The following is a 22,698-nucleotide window of genomic DNA, read 5'->3' on the forward strand; positions in this document are numbered from 1 at the left end:
AAACTCCAGTTCTGAAAATTTTCTAGTACAGTGAAACATATAAACATAGCGCTATATTCAATTTTAAGATACATTACACGATTTACTTCTGTATTATTTATTGTCAATACCTGTAAAACAAGTTCTAAAACAACGCATTTTTGTTTTCTAAAAAGTGTTAGTGGAAAAGATTTCCAAATATCAGAAGAATTATATTGCAAACATAACTAATTACCTTTTAAAAGAACATGCTTTCTAGTTTTAAGAAACGCCTTTGAAATAAGAGCAACTTTAAACGAATTGCTTTCTGCATTTTTTTTAAAAAAAAAAAGAGCATTAAAAATCCTCCGTTTGCTGACAACGAACGGACATGAACCTGTCATCCGGACATCCGAATCAAACCTAGTCCATTCGATAAACATAACAAAGATATATTCATGCACAAAAAATTTGGTGGCATGGACAATGGAATAAGTCCCTGGGCCCATTAACCCTGTTAGTATAAAGAAAATCATAGACTCGCAGTGAAATAGCTATTGCATCAACACTGTCCATTCGAAAGTCATGGTTTATAGTTCATTCTCTTCCGTATGAAACAAGTTTTCTAGAGGTGCTGTGTATTGGGGTCCAGAACGTATATGAACAGGGAAAATTGGGAGAATGTCGTGAAAACTCCCTCCAGAAATCCCTCCCATCAACTTTGACTCCCTCTAGAGTGGCTCCGGATAAAAGCACGCAATCCAAATGTATCTTGAAAAATACATTAGGAGATAAGAAATGTGTACCAAGTTTTGTATTGATAGACAGAATAGATATGAGGGGAAAGCGTGTATTGGTATACAAGCCTTTTCCTCATATCTATTCCGTCTATCAATACAAAACTTAGTACACTCATTTACTAATTCTCATAGTATTTTTAGAGATATATTTGGATTGTGTGCTTTTACCCGGGGTCGCTCCAGAGGGGGCCAAAGTTGATTGTAGGGATTTCTGGAGGAAATTTTCCCGACATTCTTCTAATTTTACCTGTTCAAGTGCATTATGGGCCCCAAATACATAGTACCTCCGGAAAGCTTGTTTCATGCTGAAGAGGATGAACTATAAACCATGACTTTCCAATGAACAGTGTTGATACAATAGCTATTTCACTGCGAATCTACTGATTTCTTTATAGTAACATTGTCAATGGATCTCAGGGACTTACTCCGTTGTCCATGGCACCTAATTTTTTGTGCATAAACATATCTTTGTTATGTTTACCGAATGGGCTAGGTTTGATTTGGATGTCCAGATGGCATGTTCATGTCCTTTTCTTGTGAGCTTCCACGTAATCAATTTGCAAACCACAAATTTCAACTGTTCTACAACAGTTGAGGGAGGAATGAGAAAATGAATGAAACGCAATGTCAGGGACGACAAATGTATGATTTTCTTATTTCTTTGATACGATAACTATTATCAAAAGAATATACAGAGTCCAGAAATTTTAAAAATAGAATTGTATTTTGATATAGTAATCAGACGATATTTTCTTACTTTTCAACGATAAAAAATACTCTATACATTAAGGCAACTTCTGCATAGAGAATAGTGACACTGAATGTTAATCTACTACATAAAATAATGAAAACGACCCTAAGCTTTGAAAATGTGGGTATGGAGAAGAATGGAGGAAATTAGTTGAGTCGAGCAGAAAACGAATGAGTGTTAGAAATGGGGGGAAAGAACAACTTTAAATATTATGAAGAAGAGGAAGAGAAACTGGGTTGGGACATTGGCTAAGAAGGAACTGTATCATGCGGGACGTGGTAGAGGGTATAGTGGCAGGAAAGAGAGGGAGGGGCGAGGGAGAGACTACCATATCAAAACAGAAAAATCGTACGTGCAGACGAAGAGGTTAGAGAAAGACAGTGGAGTATGGAAACTTCTCAGTTGCAGCAAGTGACCTGCCAGTAACGGCAGAATACCTATGATGATGACACTTTGTAAATACAATAAATCAAGACAAATAGATTCACTGGATATTTATTGAACATTGCATATTTACAAATAAATATATTATACAATTATGAACAAATATAATTTGTTTTATAGTAATACTAATTGTTAAATAATATTTCGAGATATGTGTATCTATTGTATAATAGCTTGTCTCTAGTTTTCTACTAAGTTATAAAAAGTTTATCAAATTCAGTTTTTACGCGCCGGCTTTGCTGCATTAACCTGTAATTAGCGTCGCAAACATTATGGGTGTAGAAACTAGCAATCCATTAATTAATCAGCTTGTTTCAAGTACGTTAAGACAATATTTACCACAAACTTGATTATAAATAAAATGTCAAGAAGTTAAATATGTGCTTCGAAAATAAATAAATCACATTCAAGGTGATATTGAATTATTAACATATCGAAAACAAATATGATCACTTGTGCCATATGTGACAGCTGACAGCGTCATTTCTGGTAATCAATTGAAGCAATGTTATTGGCGATTATTTTGTGGAATCATGCAATAGTTTCAAACCAAGCTTGCCAAAACAAGCCAACATTGCATGACAAATTAAAATCAAACTTGACTGTAATAACACTGCAAAATCATTCAATCGTTAATAACTCAAAATCAATTGAGCACCACGTTTGAGTTAAATTTGATTGTTAAGCAGGTTATTTTACGATTACTCGTATTTTAATTACTTTAGCTAGTTTAATTCAATTTTGACTTCAACTTCAATGGTCACAAAACCTACAACACGAAGGGAACTTCCTCAAAATGTTGGATACAATCCTTAATATGGTATTGAAGCTGATTGATTCGTAATTGCGCTTGCGATCAAGAAAGGCGAGAAAATTTCATTTCTGATATCCGACACTTATATTCGAATAAGTTACTAAAGTATTTTTCTTTTGAAAAATGAGATACTACTTAAATTAGGTTGAAAATGTTGAGTTGAATTTTATATCGCTTCGGAATTTCTCCATAACTTCTCGGTATGTATATATATATATATATATATATATATATATATATATATATATATATATATATATATATATATATATATATATATATATATATATATATATATATATATATATAATGAGCTGGCATAAATTCATTGTAGCACTTCTTGTAGTGCTACAATGATTAAATTTGGCATGATTGTAGCTTTCCGAAACTAACCCACAGGAAAATTGCCAAAAGTGAATATTTTTAATTTTTAGTGGTTCTAAAGAGGGGATTAAGAATTTCCCTATGCTATTTAAATGGACCTTTGTTTGGACCTATAAACTCATGTTTTAGGTACTAGAAATTCGGTATGCTTCAACGTTTTCCTTAGCACTATCTAAGTAAATCAGTAAAAATAAAAAATAAATCAACTTTAGAATGGTTTTATAGGGAACTGAAAAATCTTTCCCGTGTTATTTATATGGAACACGTTTTACACACCCAAATTATTAAGCACTTCCTGTAGGGCTGCAATGATTAAATTTGGCATGATTTTAGCTTTTCAGGACAAACCCACAGAAGAATTGCCAAAAGTGAATATTTTTAATTTTTAGGGGCTTTAACCCTTGTCCGGGTAAGCTATTTTTGTAACGTAGACGGCAACTGGGGCTTTACCAACTCTATTAGCCTTACCAACTCGATATGTTCATGACTTTAACTTCGACTAAAGATAGAAAAATTCAGAATTTTATGTCATCGCAATATTTATGGTTATTGAGAAATTCGAAAGAAAAAATGAAGCTACTGGGCCTGGGAGGCCCAGCTTGCCCGGTTAAAGGTTAAAGAGGAGATTAAGAATTTCCCCATGTTATTTAAATTGACCTTTCTTTGAACTATAATCTCATGTTTTAGGTACTTAGAATTGGAATAAAAACTTGAAATTCGGTATGCTTGTACGTTTTCGTTAGCGTTAATTACGTGAATCATCAGGAATAAAAATTTCCAACTGCAAAGTGGTTTTATGGGGAACTGAAAAATCTTCCCCATGTTATTTATATAGGACGTCTTCTTCACCCCAAAATGTTTAGGCATTTCCAGCAGGATTAATTTGGCATGATTCTAGCCTTCCAGGACTAACCAACAGGAAAATTGCCAAGTGAATATTTTTTATTTTCTAGGGGTCTAAAGGGGGATGAAGAAATTCCCATGCTATTTAAATGGATGTTTTCTTGGGATACAAAATCTTATTTTTTTAGATAGTTGAAATAGGAAAAGAAACGATAGAATTATGGGTTCAAGAGGTGCGAGGCCGTAAGCCGAGCAAAGACAGTATGTGGGGGTGAAGCCCCCGGATGAGGAGATTCAGGAAATATGAACAGTAAGTTCACGAAATTCACTGTTGATGCAAAGGCCAATAGGTAAGAAATGCGACCGTAGGCCGAGCCTACTCGGATTGAAACAACTTAATAAAATCTTTAGTAAAGCTTGTTTAGTAGCGAAAATGTAGGTAAAACTATCAAACCACACCGTTTTCTTCGATATACTGGCAACCGAAGTAATTATGGATCATTCTTTTTTCTCTTCTCCAACTGTCCTCTGAATGGTATGGAATGGCATGAAGGTTTGCTATATGAAATAGTTTGGCACTTATACATTACACACGATGAATCTCGAATTCAAATTCCAAGTCTCGATGTGTTTAATTTCTTCTACAATCCTATTCTGAGTAAAGCTTGTGATCACAGGATAGTGAGTTCTGAATTAGGATCTATATACTTGCTTTTGTGTTCGTTAAACAAATTTATCAAACTTTGTGTAAATTTTTCGTGAAGGGCTTCTACTTTTTCAGTCGTTATCTCTGTAGTCTTCTCTACCTCAATAGGTGCTCCCACTAGGAAGAAAGAGAGAAAAAAAATCAATTACTTTTATTGTGATATTGAATAAAAATATTGTATTGTATTATAATACAGTACATTATAATACATTGTATCTTTGGTGCATGGTTAAAAAAAGGCTTAAGTCAAAATATTACTTTTATCGTATGAGCTAAAACAAACTTCAAAATACGTACGTCGACATCAGTTCTTAAAACCGACAATCTTAAATATGGCTTAAGGCACATAAGTCATTGTAGGACAAACTGTAACTTTGGAACAGTTCTTTTAAATTATTGAGCCATTAAAATGTCAACTCCGTTGAATAAAATTCCATTTATTTATATCTTCTTCTTGTCCTGACAACGACATTCCAAAATCCTATTATTTAAAACATATAAAACATCTGAATATCTTTTTATATCGATATTATAATTAATATATTTCTGTTTTTCTTCTTCGAATTACATAATCAGCCTAGTACATATTTTAAAATCTCTTACGCCCTAATAAAATAAGGATTTACAAGTAGTAAAAATATACAAATATACAACGTACTGTTGTAACTTAACCCCTTTTGACCATGCATAAAAGTTTATATTTTATTATACTACCATAAGAGCCCCGTGTGATACCGCAGACAATACAGGGCAAGTCAGAAAGATAAAGCGGATTGCAGAAATGTATTCTGTGAAATCTACTAAACATATGCTATTGTGAGACATGTGCTAAGAAAGGTAAACTTACAGGGCCTTATGCAGAGTCGTTCTGACGCGTGATTAGTGCCATACTAAAGCGTTCAACTAACATATGTTTCCTGCAGTAGTCTGGCCTTTAGTATCACGCTAATCAAACGTCAAAACGACTCTGCATAAGGCGGACAAAGTTTTCATCAAACATATCGCAAGGGTTCTTTGTGAGCACTTCACGTAACACGGCACACGGCATGTTGCAGTCAATATCAGGAATTCATTTCATGCTCATTGCTGACTCTTAGCGGTAGAAAGTGGAAACACTGTGTGGAGACTAAATTTTTAAACGAATCGAAGCACATGTCTACACTAACGTATGTTTATTAGACTCACAATAAATTTTTAAAAATGGATTGGATCATTTTGATTTACCCTGTATGTTTCATCCCGTCTTCTTCCTATGTAAAACTAAGTAACTAACTCTATGGCTTATGGAACCCGCAGGCAAGGTGACCAGAATTTTCATTTGCGAAAACGGGACGTATACGAATCGACTAGGGGGGGGGGGTATATCTGACTTCCAGATTGCATTTTGGGACTCAGCAGTGTTCTCAATTTACAAAATACACGAGTAAGAGTGATAACACACCGTTTCTAACTCTACGTGTACCACACAACAAACAATGGTTCCCGATTGCAAGTTCAACGCAACAATTCTTTTAACTAGTTGAACAGTCAGAATTCCCACTTGAACCACGAACACTCAATTCCCATTTGAAAATTCAGAAGTTCTAGACACGGCTGAACCTTGACAACGAGTCTTGGTACGGCAAAGAGTAGAATTTGCATTGACGATTTATATTTTGAATAATAATTACGGAACACCTAGGTCATTTTTACTTAAAAACGGGACATTTAGGCGTCTTGTTCGAGAATCAGAAAAAAACGGGACAACGGTTGGAAAAAAGGGACTGTCCCGGCTAAAACGGGACGTCTGGTCACCTTGCCCGCAGGTTCAATGTCGCGTTCACAAAAGCTCTCCACTGACTTCTATCCTTAGCCAATTGGATCCAGTTTCCACTTTGGCAAAACTACATCATAGAAGAAAAAAATCTCTTCTGGGGAACGCTTTCTGCAAAATCTCTCTAATCTAGAGTCTAGGATGTAATAAGAATATTTATTCAAAATTTCAAAGTTCTCCTGACTATTTCGGAAATCCGAACAGCAACAAACATTCAAACACCACTTTCCCCCTTTGTGCTTTGTACTTAATAAAAAACCCGTTTTATCTACAGCCTAGGCTGCAAAAGGGAACATTTGTACAAAAGTTCAAGATTCAACACCTAATAGTTACGAAGATCTGTTGATGAGTAAGTCTGTGGATTTACTCTTTTATATTAAAATGTATTACATTATATCATTTATACTACAATTACCTGATTACTCATAATAACAAAATTACCTCATATTTCAAATCGTTTAAAACTTCGGTTTAGTTTCAAATTGACGTTTAATAGGTTTCTTCCAAAAAATTACCACCAAATAAGAATAACATTATCTTTTCTCTTCTGAAACTTTAACTAAGTTCAAACCACAGCTGCGATGGCGCCAATAGCTCGTGAAACAAAGTTCTACATATAATGGTGTATTACATACGCACTAACCAAAACTTTTATTAAACCACTAAGACGCACGCTTCACTACGTGTTTGAAGCTTAACCTGTAATTTGCGTCGTCAAATATTGTATATATATATATATATATATATATATATATATATATATATATATATATATATATATATATATATATAATGGCAGTACATAGATTTATAACGCTTGCAACAATTACGCTATAGTGATTGTACTTCAAGTTTGATTGTAAGTAAAATAGACAAAATACAAATAGGCAAATTTCGAAAATGGACAAATTGTGTTCAAATTAATATTAAATACTTAACAAATCGAAAAATAATGTTCGTTTGTGTCTATGTGATGATTAATAGAGCTAATTTTATCATCATTGAAGTTATAATGTTGGCGATCAGTTTGTGGAATTATGCATTAGTTTGAAATTAAGGTTGCAGAAACAAGCCAACTTTGCAAGCAACTCAAATTCTACCTTCATGTCAAAATTGGAGTAGTTCTATGTATCATATAAAATATACAGTGTCCTTGTTAACGATTTATCTTACTTTATATATATATATTGTTTTGAAGGTAAAACATTTGGTTTGAAATGGAAATTAAAAGATTGTTTAATTATATTGAAATATAGCTTGTTAATGAGACTAGAGTAATGCTGTTGACAATATTTAGCTGCAGTCCTATAGTATGACTTCGTGCAAAATTAAAAACTAGTTAATATAATGTCTTATATGCTGAACTAGAAGAATATTTTCTTACCATTATATTTGGTTGGAAGAAACTGTATCATGAGGGACATATTAGAAGCTATGGCAGGAGAGAGAGGGAGGGGGACGAAGGAGATTACAATTAACGGACGATATCAAAACAGAAAAATCGTACGTGAAGACGAAGAGGTTAGCAGAAGACCGTGAAGCATGGAAGCTCTGTTAATTTACCTATTTAGTTATTCTAGTTCTTTTGATACTTTTATCCATGGGAGAATCCAGAAAATTTAATTAAATCGATGATTGCAGAATGGACTGGAGTCCATTTTCTGTAGCTTTGAAATACTAAGGAAAAAAATATTTAAATCCTAAACTGCAGACTCCTTTTACGCTCAGCCTATAGTTCAATGTTACATTTACACCGTTGTTACGCATTTGATACATACCTATTCTATACACTAAGTCGCATATACTGCTACAGAATCGGAAAATTTCATATAAACTAAATATCAGAAAAATACTCCTTTCTGCGACATCTCTTAGACATTTCTATCCCGTAGAGATTTCAGAAAATTTCCCCCAGAAGAAAAGATAAGCATGAAAGTTAAGTGTCCTATTTTCCTCGCAAATTCACTCGAAAACATACGTTTGTATTGACAACTGAGAGGCAGTCGAATGTACTGGAAACTCGCAATGGCCATGAACGGGAATATGGCATGAGGAAAGACGGAGAAACTATATATGCAGAACTTACTCATTTTTGAATTTCACATATCTTATTATCTGATTCATTCGAGTCTAACAAGGGACTATTCCGATTTGGCGAATTCAGTTGCTGAAAATGATTGAGAATGCTGAATTCAGCACCAAAAGAAACAGAGAAAAAGAGGGTGTTTAGTGGCAGATCGTATACAGGGTGGGAGATAAATGAGAGCAAACTGCGAAGATATAACGTAGAAAATGTCTAGAAATGCTATGTTAATTTTGAAACGAGTGGAGGGATTGAGGTCAAATGTTGGATATGAGGAATGCATGTAGAGCTCCACTGAATTGGCGTAATGTGAATCAAGGGGGACATCTGAAAAGCCACCATGTCAGAATTAGCGTAAGAAGAATATACGGGAAAGGGGTCATGTGACATATGGCTCTTGACGCATACCTTCTATTGAAATCAATAGTGGCTAAATACATTTTGAGACTTCTGTAACAGCTTCCTAAGAGCTTCGCCACCTTGCAGTGTACGATGCTGTCGCGCATAATTAACCATAAAGAAAAGGTTTGAGCCGACTACACCTCTGAATAGATGCATGTGGAGGAGTACAGTGTCACAATAACGTTGACTGGTGAATGTATCGCGTTCAAAAATTGGGAAATGGGTGTGCTCAGGCAACATTATACCTTCCCACACAAAAACACTGCACCATCATCATGTTCATGTTCGGCAACCTTCGGATCATGTTTGGCAATGATCCTATGTTCTCACCTCTCGCCAGATGAATAGTACGTCTGGAATCATTACTCGGACTGAATCTGTTCTCATCGGAGAAGAAAAAGTGACCTCACTCCTCTTCAGTCTTAATATTCTTGGCACCATCGCAATCGATGTCGCCGATGTGCGCGTGTCAACGGAAAACAACGTAATAGCTGTCGGTTAAAGAGATCACTCCCATATAATCGACGTACCACTGTGGAACGTGAAATTGGGCGACTTGCAGTCCTCTTAGTTGTGCTTGCAATTTCACCCACTGTTTGGCTTCGCTTCCTTCTAGCCTGTTTCAAAATGTAGTGGTTGTCTATTGCTGTAGTTAATCGTAGTCAACCACTACCTCTCCTTCACACAGCAGAACATGTTGTTCGGAGTGTTCCTCATGCACATGAAACAATATTGTGGGCAATACCAAATTTCTTGGCACACTCGTCACAAGTCGTTCTTATTCCAGTTTCCCGACGAGTCTTCCCCATGTGGTCACCCGAAGGTTGTCTTTGAGCCATGTTGTTGTGAGTAGAAGCACCAAAATCCACCTAACAGCTCTCTGGCTGATACGCACTGACTCATTCCTTTCGTTCAACTGCTCCTCCGTATTGAGAAAGTAGATCTATTCGGCTCTGCAGTCAAGCTGACGTTACGCTATGCACGTGTGGAAGACCTCTGGCAACATGCTGTCGGGCTTCCATTCCTTTCCACTGACTACATAACGTTTTGTTATGCTATCTATCTCGTTCTTAAGTTTTGCGCATCGTGTATATTGTAAAAAGAAAATAGCATCGTAATATATTAATACCATAATATTATGTTATCCTTAAACAAGCAGCAGCAAATATCAAAATTTTCAGTTTCTTTTTAAGTGACATTTTCTGTTATTCCAAAGATCGATAATAACCCTTAGTTCCAATAGTTTAGTTCCAATTACAATATCTTTCTGTTAAGCATAATTAAAATGTTAGTCGTGAATTTTCTTACCAACTGTGGTGACAGGTCTCCTCTTGGGAGTAAAACCGAAGGTGTACTGGAATAACCCTCGCCCCAACATTATGATAGGAACAAAACCAAGGGTGCTCCTTGCTAAATCTTGTGCTTTTCTTACTAAAGAACCTTCAGGGTTAGGTGGTTGGTCATATATATCTGTTTCACCAAACGAGTAGACTGGAACAAGTGGAGCTCTGTAAAAGAAATAAGAATAAGATAAATGTTACAGAATTAGTCGCAATTTTACGTCGGCAGTTTGTAACTCTAGGTATCACATACTGTGTTCCAGAAATCTCATGATATGCAAATACGTAAAATAATGTACGTTCTAAATTTGGAACTATTTATATTCTGTTACTTTAAACCCTTTCTAGTTCTATGTCTTAATATACGACTTTTATGAAGGTGATATGTGGTCAGCATATGCAGCCCTACTCCCATGGACATTACGTCTTCCTTTTAAGACTAGGGTTCTCTACCTATTAATTATATTATTTCCAATTTGTCTCATAATGTTAGTCAACATTACAATTATGTACACTTACTAGATATGTACCACGAAAACGTGTGCACTAACAATCCGACTATATGAAAACCGGAAAGCACATTATATTTTCGAAGTTTTATTCAAGTTATTCCTAAAGTAATCTCGGCATAGTCAACTAATAATACAGCTCGTACATGAATTGTCTTTTGAATCTATATTATAAATTTGAAAATGACTATGTTTGTGACTCTTAATCTCTTGAACAGCCAGACCGACCTCAATCAAATTTTCAACATAGACGAGGTTTGGGACTGGAAAGTTTCCTAGGGAAAGTATATATATATATATATATATATATATATATATATATATATATATATATATATATATATATATATATATATATATATATATATATATATATATATATATATGTGTGTGTGTGTGTGTGTGTGCGTGTGTGTGTGTGTGTGTGTGTGTGTGTGTGTAAATAAATAAAACTTAATAACTCGAATCATACAACAGATCTTTATCAAATTTTGAACATAGATGAGGTTCGGACCTAGGACAATTTTAACATCCTATTTTGACGGCACAACGTAGGGAAGGGGGAGGGAGAGGGAGGAGATATATATGTAAAAAAAATTAAAATAAAAGTGACTGTCATTGTGACTTGATCACTCTTGAACTACCCGACCGATCTCAATCAAATTTACAACGTAGATGAGGTTCACACCTGGAGTGGATTTTATCATATCATTTTAACGGTAGAACTTTGCGGAGGGGGAGGAGAGGGGGAGATATGTAAAAACAAAAAAATGAAATGAAATCTGTGAGTTTTACGTCCCACGGTTATGCCGGTTAGGCTAAAGGAGACGGTGATGATGAGTAATGAATGAAATGGTGGAATGAAGAAAGTGGGAGGAAACGGGAGAACCCCGAGAAAACCCACGCACGCGGTGTTTGTCCACCACAAAGTTCACTTGGCGGGGGCTGGGATCGAACCCGGGACTATGTAAAAACAAATAACACCTAATAACTCTTGAGCCACCCGTTATGATTTTGTCATATCACTTTGACGGTACAACTTAGGAGAGGAAGGAGGAGGAGGAGCATTTATAAATAATCGAAAACGACCGATATTAGTGTCAAATCTATAGTTTTCGTGGTCGCTGAGAACAATGACACTTCCGATCCCGTTTACATCCAAATTCAGCCCCATCAATTGGGGGAGGGGAAAGGAAAATACTTAAAACATCAAATATAACCCATATTAGAGTCGAATCCATAGTTTTCGTGGTCGCTGAGATGAACAGTGATCTTTCCGATGCCGTTTAAGTGTGTAGCACTAAAAACGAAAACAGCATATCTCACGGTACCGAACACATGAGATACGGAGTTGTGCACCACTTATATTTTCATATTAACCCAGCGAAGCAGGTAATCGATGCTAGTATTTTACAAATATGAAGTAATATGACAAAGTCGATCAACATACTTTTCTTGATTTGTCTGATATTAGCTGTCCCATAATTGCATTGTTTTGTGCAACTTTGTAAACAAACAGTATAATTATGTAAGGTGTAGTTTATTAATATGAATGTATAGGACCTATATGTTATACGAACATAGTATAATAAGAAATTGGTTAATTAACAATGGACAGTGATAGATTCGCCCAAACTTTAGTATAGAAAGTTATTTCTAGATTAAACAAAAAATTGGATAAAACTATTCGTCTTCTACTTTGCAGCATTTAGATTCCACAACCACGTAAAATGATATCTACTACGTGGCTTGGCATGAGCATCGTCTGTGTTATAGTCATAATTTTTAGCCGCTGAACTATGTGGGGAGTTATTTTTTAGTTTCATTTGAAAAGAACTGGAATTTTAATGGTTACCTATTCTTATGCAAAATCTATTTAAAATGACCCGAATTTGATGAAAAACGACAAATCTTGTGATATATATATATATATGTATAGTTCTAATACTTAATAATCAAATGTAAATAATCATAATTTATAGACAAGGTATTTCGAAACTGCTCCAACAACTTTTGTGATTCCTGACACTAAGATGAGATAAAAAGCATAGAGCACCCTGAGTGATGAAAAACTATCTTTCGGCACTAAGACCATCCGAAAATTTATCGAGCAAATTTATAAGCAGTCATAATTCAAAAACAAAATCTCGAGGACAAAACGGACAAACTAGGTCAATCAAAATATGTCTAGCTCTCCTTCTTTCGACTCCTAAGAGTGTTCAACTCGACTATAATTTTTACTCGTTGAAATATTACACTTGGACATAGTTTATTTTCCTCATTCAATCTTTGATAACATACCTCAGGAATTCGTCATTCCTTTGGGGGTCATCCTTTTGCCGCTCTTGCATCCCATCAATTTGTCTATTAATATAATGACTAATTTAAAAAAATGAACATTAATTTTTACCCGACTTTAATCCAACATTTTGTTCTCCAGTTACAGCTGCTTACTCATTTATTCGAAAAATTCTCGGCTGCTGATAGTCGTATTTCTACACCCAGATTGATCTACACTTCTTGCCTTTTCTTGGTGTCAGATATAAAAGAAATAAAAGCTATTTGAATAAAAAAGAAATAAATTTAATTTTAAGCACCCAGTTTTCAAAGCAAGTTTCACGAATCCTCTCCTCTTCTTCAGGACCACCGTTTGGCATCCAGGACGAGCATATTGTGCTTCCTGAGCACCTCCTACAAGTAGGCCAACCGCATTACCTCCTCCTGGTTTACTCAAAAGATATGTGATGCTTTCTTTCGATGCAGAGCATATACCTGCAAAATACTGCTTTCTATTAGAATTTTCATCAAAGTTTCAAATAAACTTCTATGCTAAAGTAACAAATAAGTTTTATACATGGATTTTAATGTAGGGAAATTTAAGTTCCCGAGGAACCAATGCAAATCAACACAAGTGCTTGCTGGAAGCTGAGTGGCTAATGCATATATACTTTCTGTGAGTATAGTGCTGGGTTTGACTTCAGGTATACTTGCTTCGGATAGAAGCCATGCAATGCTTTCGATACCACTCTAAACAGATGTACTGTCTCTTACAACCTCGCTGCTCAAAAGGACCGTTAAAAAATCAATATAAATTGACAATTAATAATTCTTATACATGAAATTGTAATTCCAATACATGGAATAGTAAATATATATGAGCTGTGAATCTACAGCACAATAGGGATTTGAACCACATGAGCTCACATCGTGATTTGAATTAAGAGTTTCCCTGACCAAGGTTCGAACCCAGTGGAAGCATTAATGATTCAGAAGTCAATTTCATCACGAAACGGTATGTAATACAAATAATGCTATTTGTTATGTATTAGACATAATTTTCTCGGAAACATTTACAATTCAATAAATAAGATTTATGATACATCATCCGTTTTTTCTTTCTTTTTTCTTTTCCTTTTTATTTTCTTTCTTTACTGATATTTCTTGCGCACTGATTGCATTTACCTTCAGAGTAGTAGTACTCATGCTGTATCCCAGGCTTTTTTGACATGGGTCCCTATTTTCGTGGGCGTCTTTTGAGCTGGGCTCTTTTGCTGCAGGCCGTTTTGACTCGGGCCTTTCTGTTCTCGCTCTTTTGTCCGGGTGCTTCTGACATGATATCGGTATAATATCGATAGTGTCTGATAAAACCAAAGTGCAAAATTGGTGAAAGTGTTACACGCTAATATTTTTTTTTTAGAATAAACGTACTTTTGCTTAGCGAGTAGTTGGAATCAGATAAAGGAAAGTTGCCAACTAAAACCCTCCACCATAACTGTCTCCCATTAGCAATACAGAAATATAAAGATTTGAATAGCTTTGCTCGTAAAGGGAGTTATTCCTTCGAGATAGCATAAGGAGTACAAAATGCTTCTCAAGAAAAACGATGTTTCGGGCTGTTTAAATGAAACAGACGAAGAAAACCAAGTGTATGATGCAGAGTGAGCAAAATGACGATGAATATATGTTTCAGATATACATTTAAGAATTTAAAAAAAAATAGATATTGAGAATTACGTAGGAACAAAAACTACTAATCTTTCACAGGTTCATGGGATAATCACGAAATAATAATTACATTGGTTATATTAATATAAAAATGTGTTCATTTATTAGCTTAAACTACAAAGTAAAATAGCTACAAAGTAAAACAGCGTAACCCTCAATATCTGACATTTTTTTTAAAACATATTTATGCCTGTTAGTAATTTGTGGGAGTGATTTCCTTGTCAAACAAAAAATAAGTAGTTTTGTGATCTAGTAACATAATAAGCTTGCAACGATGTAAATTGAATTCAGAAATTACTTTTTTTCTCTCTCCTGGAAAAAAAAATAAAAATGAGGCTTACCACCTTTACATTAACACCGTTAAATCTTTTATATCCATGAGTGAATCTATATACGACTGACGCACAGGAGTGTCATTTCAGATTTCGCTTGAGGGGGGCAAGAGCATCACCGACATAAGACTTTCATGTTTTGAACTAGTATATTAGTAGACAGTCGATTAAATTATATGTATTCCTCAAACTCTTGGCGGGGGCAATTGCCACTCCTGCCCCTCCTAAATGACGCACCTGCCGACGCATTTCCAAACAAAATTTATGCTTTTCTTCTATTGCATATTGCAATAATCCTGAGTTCTTACAGTCAGCAAAAATAAACACAGATGAAAATATCAAAAATCTTCTTTATTGAATACTTATTTACTATTTATTGGTTGATTACTACCAAATGAGACTAGTTTGCACTAGTAATTTGGCAAAAGACAAAATCCATCATGCATATGCAAGTGTATTACGGGACAAAATACCAATATCTGCCTGGAAGAACTGAATAACAGCTTAAAATCAATTAGCATTGTTACACACTAAAATCTTCTGGTTGCAGGATAAAATCATTCGCTCTTTACACAACTCTAATCTAAACTAGTAGTGGGCAGAAAAACCGATTTTTCAATTTCCAATTTTTAGAAAACCAAAACCGGGTTTTGAACATTTTCAAAAATCGGTTTCTCGCCGAAACCGGTTTTCACCGAACCCGGTTTCAGTTTTCTCCAAAAATCGGTTTGGTTTTCACCGAAACCGGTTTCAGTTTTTCCTAAACCGATTCGATTTTCACGGAAACCGGTTTTCCTCAAAACCAGTTTTAGTTTTTCCAAAACTTGTTCTATTTCTGACCAGAATAGTGCTTCGTTGTTCTCCGAAACCGATTCCATTTCCACAGAAATAGTTGAACTAGTTACCACCCCTTACAGGCTCCACATTGCAACCAATCAATAGTTTTAAGAACATCGACGTAATAGTGCCCTTTGCAAGTAACACAATAGTAGAAGCTATTTTTGTAATGACATTTTTTTAACTTTTACCTTCGCCATTCTTTTTACAAGTACCCCCTTTCTTTCGTCCACCGCTTTCAAAGTTGTCCTGTATCCTTAAAGTTTTCGTTAAACAGATTTCTATACACTATCACTGCTTGGACTTTTGTTCGTCTATTCCTTTCAGGAAGAAGTCTGTTGAGTTTTGGAGTTGGAATAGCTGTCACTAGAAGATGTAGAGTAATAAGACTTAGACGAAGTATTAGCTACAGGATCACAAATACATGCAAATGATGCTGACTGTTGGTTGGGGACCGTTGAAATCTTCAGTGGATGGCTGGTTATTGTTGTCCAATGCAGTAGGAGCTTGTGTCGGAAACACTGAAGAGATGGCAATTGGTGCAAAGGTTGTTTCTGATAGTACTAAAGGATTGACTGGGTATATGCAAGTGGCTTGGAAAGCAGATATTGCATTCTGAGGTGGCAGCTTTAACCCAAACAGTAACGCCATTGCATTCATCACGTTCGGCGTTATTGGAGCCTCACAATACAATGAACATACCATCGTTCCACTGCTCTCTGCTAACACATTGACTCATATTAACACAGTCGATACACTCGTTATTGACCATTGTGTTTTATAAAAAATAACGTTCAAATTCCAACACATTACGCGCCTGTAGTGATATTAGTATAAAGGACTTCAAAACTTTGCTTACATTTTCTGTCCTCAATTTTCTGGTCTGTAATATATATCAGTTTAAATTTGACTGAGAGAATATATCAGTTTAAATTTCACTGAGAGAATATATCAATTTAAATTTGACAGTAGTTCCAAGTAAAATTTGCGATATACTGTATGTGTTAAACTTACCTAAACTTAATGCTAATTCACGTAGTCCAGGCACAAAAAAGTTAGTGTGGAGCGTAAGAACGTACGACGTCAAACCAGGAAACTTTTCTTTGAACCCCATGGCATTCGTTCCAAAACTTCCGAAAGCTCCGGAGCAAACAATTCCATGAGGAAAACAACAAAATAAATAATTTTTGCTCGGATCAAGGTCGGCGGTTTTCACTAAACTTATCGGGAAATAATCACAATAATACTTCCACCATTTTAAGTTCCTCATTGATTCTAATCTGAAACAAAAAAGAGACATTATAAATAGTCAATTATGATTTATCATTAAATAGTAAATTAATAGTTGCCAGAGTATAATTAAAGATTATAATTAGGAATAAAAATGCAAGGCTTCACCAAACAGAGGAAAACGTTTCAAATAGAAGCACAGTACATTTTTTTAAACCCTTAACGTACCAAGCCTAAATCGTCAACGTTGTTTACCAAGCTGGAATCTTCTAGGGACCCCAAATATTATTTTAATTTCTCAACATATTTTTTTACACTTTTTTAACGAACGTATCGTTGATCTAGTTATGTAGTAGATATCCCAAAATGATGCAAGGCACGTATAAAAGTCGAGAGTAAATTGGTTCTTATAGCTGCAGCAGTGTCACCAAATATCACCCTCTGGGGTCCCTAGAGGATCCCGCTTGGTGTGCTAAGGGTTAAGTGAACTCAGTAGGTTACTAATAACTGTGCCTAACAAGGGACATCACCCAATTGTTCGGCTCCGATTTCAATGATTTTTTTCTGATAAAGGACATGTATTCATTATTTGTGATGACAGAAATTTTTGCCATGGTGCAGAGAGAGAGAGAGAGAGAGAATTATAAAGTGTTTTGATGAGGTTATTAGAGATTATTGCAGAAGTCCATTACTACCCTTTGTAAACGGAGTGTTAATGAAAGAACAACCATATAGATATATATAAGGCCTAGAGGGAAGTTGTACGGTAGGTATGACCTTGACGGAAGCCATCTTGAAATCCACCATTCTCAATTAAGGTCAAGTTTTTAAAATAGGAATAGGGTAATATGATACATGATTTCGGGCTAGAATTTAATTAGGAAAACAATGGTGAAGTTAGTTTTAAGATACGCCCTTTTGGGGAAAAGTTACAGGCATATTAATTGCTTATAGTTACTATGTGCGTAAGTCCCTTACCTCTGCTTCTAACCCGCGTATTAATGATAATAAGTGCATAAAAGCTTCAGTAATACATATGCCTAGAGGCAAGTGGTACGATAAGGGTAACCTTGACGGCAGCCATCTTGAAATCCGCTATTTTGAATTGAAGTGAAATTTTGAAAAATGAAAACCATAGCATGTGACACATCATTTTAATAGCAAATGTTCCCAAAAAGCCAATGGTATGCTTATTTTTGTTCTATAGTTAACCATTATGAATTTAGGACTGCATCTAATGTGCATCAAACGTCCATTATTCGATCTTTCAAACTGGCAACACTTCTAATTTTCACCGCATGCTTCAAGATTGTAATTGTTGCTATGGCTCATGTTTTCTAAATTTATTACATTTTTTAAGAGTTGCGATTTGTCAGTTCATGAATAGTGTTGGGATTCTTCTGCAGTAATCTCTAATAACCACATCACAACTCTTAAAAATTATTTTTTAAAAATAGGAAACATGCACCATGGCAAAAATTTCTGTCATCACAAATAATGCTATACATGTCCTCTATCAGAAAAATAAATCATTGAAATCGGAGCCGGAGAATCGGGTGATGCCCCTTGTAAGACTGAATCTAGGATGTTCATATTTATCAATAGCCTAATAATAGTGAGATACAGATGGTAAGGTTTTCACTTCTTATTTTAAAAAAAAAAAAAAAAAAACTTTTTGGAAACTTGTGTACAGAGACTGTCGATTTCCTACTCGTACTACTATTATCTTCAGGGGTATCGTATAGTGACAGGCCGGTAGCCAGCCGAAAACTGTAGGGGGCGGTAGAAGTTAGGGGGACCGATATAACCATATTATAGTTCACACCATATTATAGTTCATTCGCAAGAGTACCGTGAAAATTTTAGAGGCGGGCCTGTAAAAATTTAGGTGGGGCCCTACCCCCGTAGACCCTCTTGGACACGGGCCTGTATAGGGTCAAACCATCTGATTTGGTCCAAAAATGTTGAAAATGGTTGCTCGACCATCTCCGAAAATTATAAAAATTTGAGTGTGATGAACCGTGTGTATGAGAAGGTCAATAACATCATTCACGTTTTCTTATGTGCAAGTGTTCCTGAATGCCGGCCATCTTTGTTGTCGGTGGAGTGCCAATTTTTGCATTTGCAAGTGTTTGCGAAAACTACTGTTGCTCAGGATGAACGAATCAGACGAACACCAAACAAAAACAAATATTTATAGGAGAGACTGAGATACACGGAGAATATAAACTTTTGCGTCTAAATAAATATGTGGAGTTGCAAACCAATACATGAAATCGCCAGGGGCTGTATTTGGGAATGACATAAAGTGAGGGGTTCATAAGTTTTGTGCTGAATACTATTGCACGCAAAGAGTCTGCTGAAATATCCACAGCTATGATACTGCTGGCAACGTAGATTTATGGGGGTCCGAAAGTTGAAGTTTGTGATTTTGATGCCATTTTTGGGGCGTAATATCTCAGGAGGGCAAAGTGCTAAAAATTGCTGCTTATGCCACAAAGTAATTCTGTATGTGAATAAACTATTGCAAAAAAAAATATGACTGATATTACATGGATAAAAAAGTGAGGACATGGTAAAAATGATAGGAAAGCATGTATGTGACGATGGTTGTAGCCTGGAAAAATTTAAATGTTTTGATAATGTTTCATGCTAGATCTCAAAAGCTATGCATGGTGCAGCAATTAGGCCCGCTTTTGTTTGTGTTCAGTTGTGCAGAAGCTTGCGAGTGGTGTTTGTTCCATCTTTCTAGCTCCATCATCATTACCACATCTATATGGCAAGGAGGTTAGCTCCCCTTTGCACCCGCGATACGTATCGTCGAACTGGATAACGGTATTAAGGCAATTTATGTATCAGCAAAGTGACATTGAAATCCAATCCCAGTTACGGAAGTTAATATGTTCAATAGGCTGCTTTATATCTATCCTAACTATATATAAAACTACATGATCTGACATAAAATAAAGGGATACTTCCGATTGACGTGGAAAGTTGAAATTTAGCATGATTGTAGCTTTCAAGTATTAACTCACACGAAAATTACCAAAAGTTAATATTTTTAATTTTTAGGGGGGATGAAGAAATTCTTTATGTTATTTAATTGAACCCTTTTTTGACTTATAATCTCATATTTTAAGTACTTGTAATTGGAATAAAAACTTGAAATTTGATATGCTTGTACGTTTCTGTTAGCGTTACTTAAGTAAATCACCAAAAATAAAATGTTCAACTGCAGAGAGGTTTTATGGAGAACTGAAAAGACTTCCCAGCGTTATTTATATGGGACATCTTCTACATCCCAGAATATTTAGGCCCTTCCAGCAGGATTAGAAAGATGGAATTTCGCATGATCGTAGACTTCTCTGACTAAACAACAAGAAAATTGCCAAACGTGAATATTTTTAAATTTTAATGTATCTATTGGGGGAATAAAGTAATTCCCATGTTATTTAAATGGGTGTTTTCTTGTGATACAAAATCTAATCTTTTAGATATATGAAATACGAAAAGAAACTTGAAATTTGGTAGAATTGTAGCTTTCAGAGGTTCGGGGCCGTAGGCCGAGCAAACGTGTAGGTCTGGGGGAGGGGTCTCCAGCTAGCCAAAATCTAGTCTACCCTATATGACGCAATATTGTGAAAAATATGTTAATATAACTTCCGTAACTCTGATCGGATTTCAATGATACTTTGCTGACACATTAAATGCCTGAATACTACGGTCCAGTTCGACGATGTATGTCATGGAGTAAGGGGGAGCTAACCCCCTTACCATATAGACGTGGTAATGATCATGGAGCTAGTAAGATGAAACAAACGCCACTCGCAAGCTTTTGCACAACTAAACACAAACAAAAGTGGGCCTAATCATGCATAGTTTTTGAGATCTAACGTGAAACATATCCAAACATTTAATTTTTTCCGCGCTACAACCATTGTCACACACGTGCTTTCTTATCATTTTAAACATTCCTCACTTTTTTATCCATGTAATATCAGTCATAATTTTTTTTGCAATAGTTTATTCACATACAGAATTACTTTGTGGCATAAGCAGCAATTTTTAGCACTTTGCCCTCCTGAGATATTACGCCCCAAAAATGGCATCAAAATCACAAACTTCAACTTTCGGACCCCATAAATCTACGTTGCCAGCAGTATCATAGCTGTGGATATTTCAGCAGACTCTTTGCATGCAATAGTATTCAGCACAAAACTTATGAACCCCTCACTTTATGTCATTCCCAAATACAGCCTCTTTAAAAGTGTAATTTTCTGTAGTTTTTCTGGTGATTTCATGTATTGGTTTCCAACTGCACATATTTATTTAGACGCAAAAGTTTATATTCTCCATGTACCTCAGTCTCTCCTATAATCATTCGTTTTTGTTTGGTGTTCGTCTGATTCGTACGTCCTGAGCAACTGTAGTTTTCGTAAACGCTTGCAAATGCAAAAATTGGCACTCCACCGACAACAAAGATGGCCGCATTCAGGAACACTTGTACATACGACAACGTGAATGATGTTATTGACCTTCTCATACACACGGTTCATCACATTCAAATTTTTATAATTTTCAGAGATGGTGGATCAACCACCTCTGGACCACTTCGTATGGATTGACCATATAGTGACCAATTAAAGTTTCATGTGATATATATAGTATCAAAAGAAATATTTTAATGTATCCATGAGGGTAATGCTGGAATAACAAGCGGAACGTTCGTCGGGAACAAAATAAAAAGGATATAAATTTCTAGCAACAACAGAATCGTGGTAAATATTATAAACTTTAATTCACATAATGGTTGAAAAAGTGTGAACACACTTAAAATTGCATATCCCTTCTTGCCAATTTGGCACAAACACTTGTTACAAAACACTGCGAAAATTTCAACTCAACATCAGTAATGACTCATTCTTCAAATACTGTATATATTACTAGGTAAGAGTTACGGTAAGTACGTGCACAGCATCACACTTAGATGCTAGCATAATCTCCTATCATCGACTACCTTCAGATATGATGTCATAGGTTTACGGGTGTAACTCCGAAACCAAGGTAATATCCCAATGAAAGTCGCCTACCTAAAAATGCCAGATAAGCCCGATCCAGGTGAGAGTTTTCTGATTCTAATTATAAGATGTTCAGGATTGTGCATAACGATTTTGTTCCTCGTGGCCAAGCTATCAATAATGAGGTCTACACAACTGTGTTGTAACGATTAAGGATTCTATTAGTCGCAACTGGTAAGACAAATCGGCATTTGGATAGTGATGTTTTGCACCGTGACAATCTACTGTGTCACACATGAGGAATGGTGTCCACCTACTTGACCAAAAACATCTCCGTCTTTCCCTTTATTCGCCAGTTTTAGTTCCCTGAGTTTTTTCCATGTTCCCAACATTGGAAACTATCTTAAGACGGAAACCAGGACACCCAGG

General features: G+C 35.5%; 2 protein-coding genes across 5 annotated transcripts in view; both read right to left on the reverse strand.

Moving 5' to 3' along the window:
- Window positions 1–22,698, reverse strand: part of LOC145662976 (uncharacterized) — a gene marked incomplete at its 5' end in the record, with an annotated part of 292,449 nt that overhangs the window by 47,356 nt on the left and 222,395 nt on the right.
- LOC145662169 (2-acylglycerol O-acyltransferase 2-like) overlaps window positions 3,088–22,698 on the reverse strand; it is a 37,226-nt gene continuing 17,615 nt past the window's right edge. Inside the window, exons 3-6 of the mRNA XM_081727502.1 lie at window positions 17,036–17,301; window positions 13,445–13,619; window positions 10,307–10,506; window positions 3,088–4,817 (exon numbers count right to left, since the gene is read on the reverse strand). Coding sequence (XP_081583628.1) covers window positions 4,666–4,817; window positions 10,307–10,506; window positions 13,445–13,619; window positions 17,036–17,301 — 793 coding nt within the window. The 3' untranslated portion in view covers window positions 3,088–4,665. The remainder of the gene's footprint in view (window positions 4,818–10,306; window positions 10,507–13,444; window positions 13,620–17,035; window positions 17,302–22,698) is intronic.

The sequence above is a fragment of the Thermobia domestica genome, chromosome 10, assembly GCF_964235325.1.
Source record: "Thermobia domestica chromosome 10, izTheDome1.hap1.1, whole genome shotgun sequence".
NCBI lineage: Eukaryota > Metazoa > Arthropoda > Insecta > Zygentoma > Lepismatidae > Thermobia > Thermobia domestica.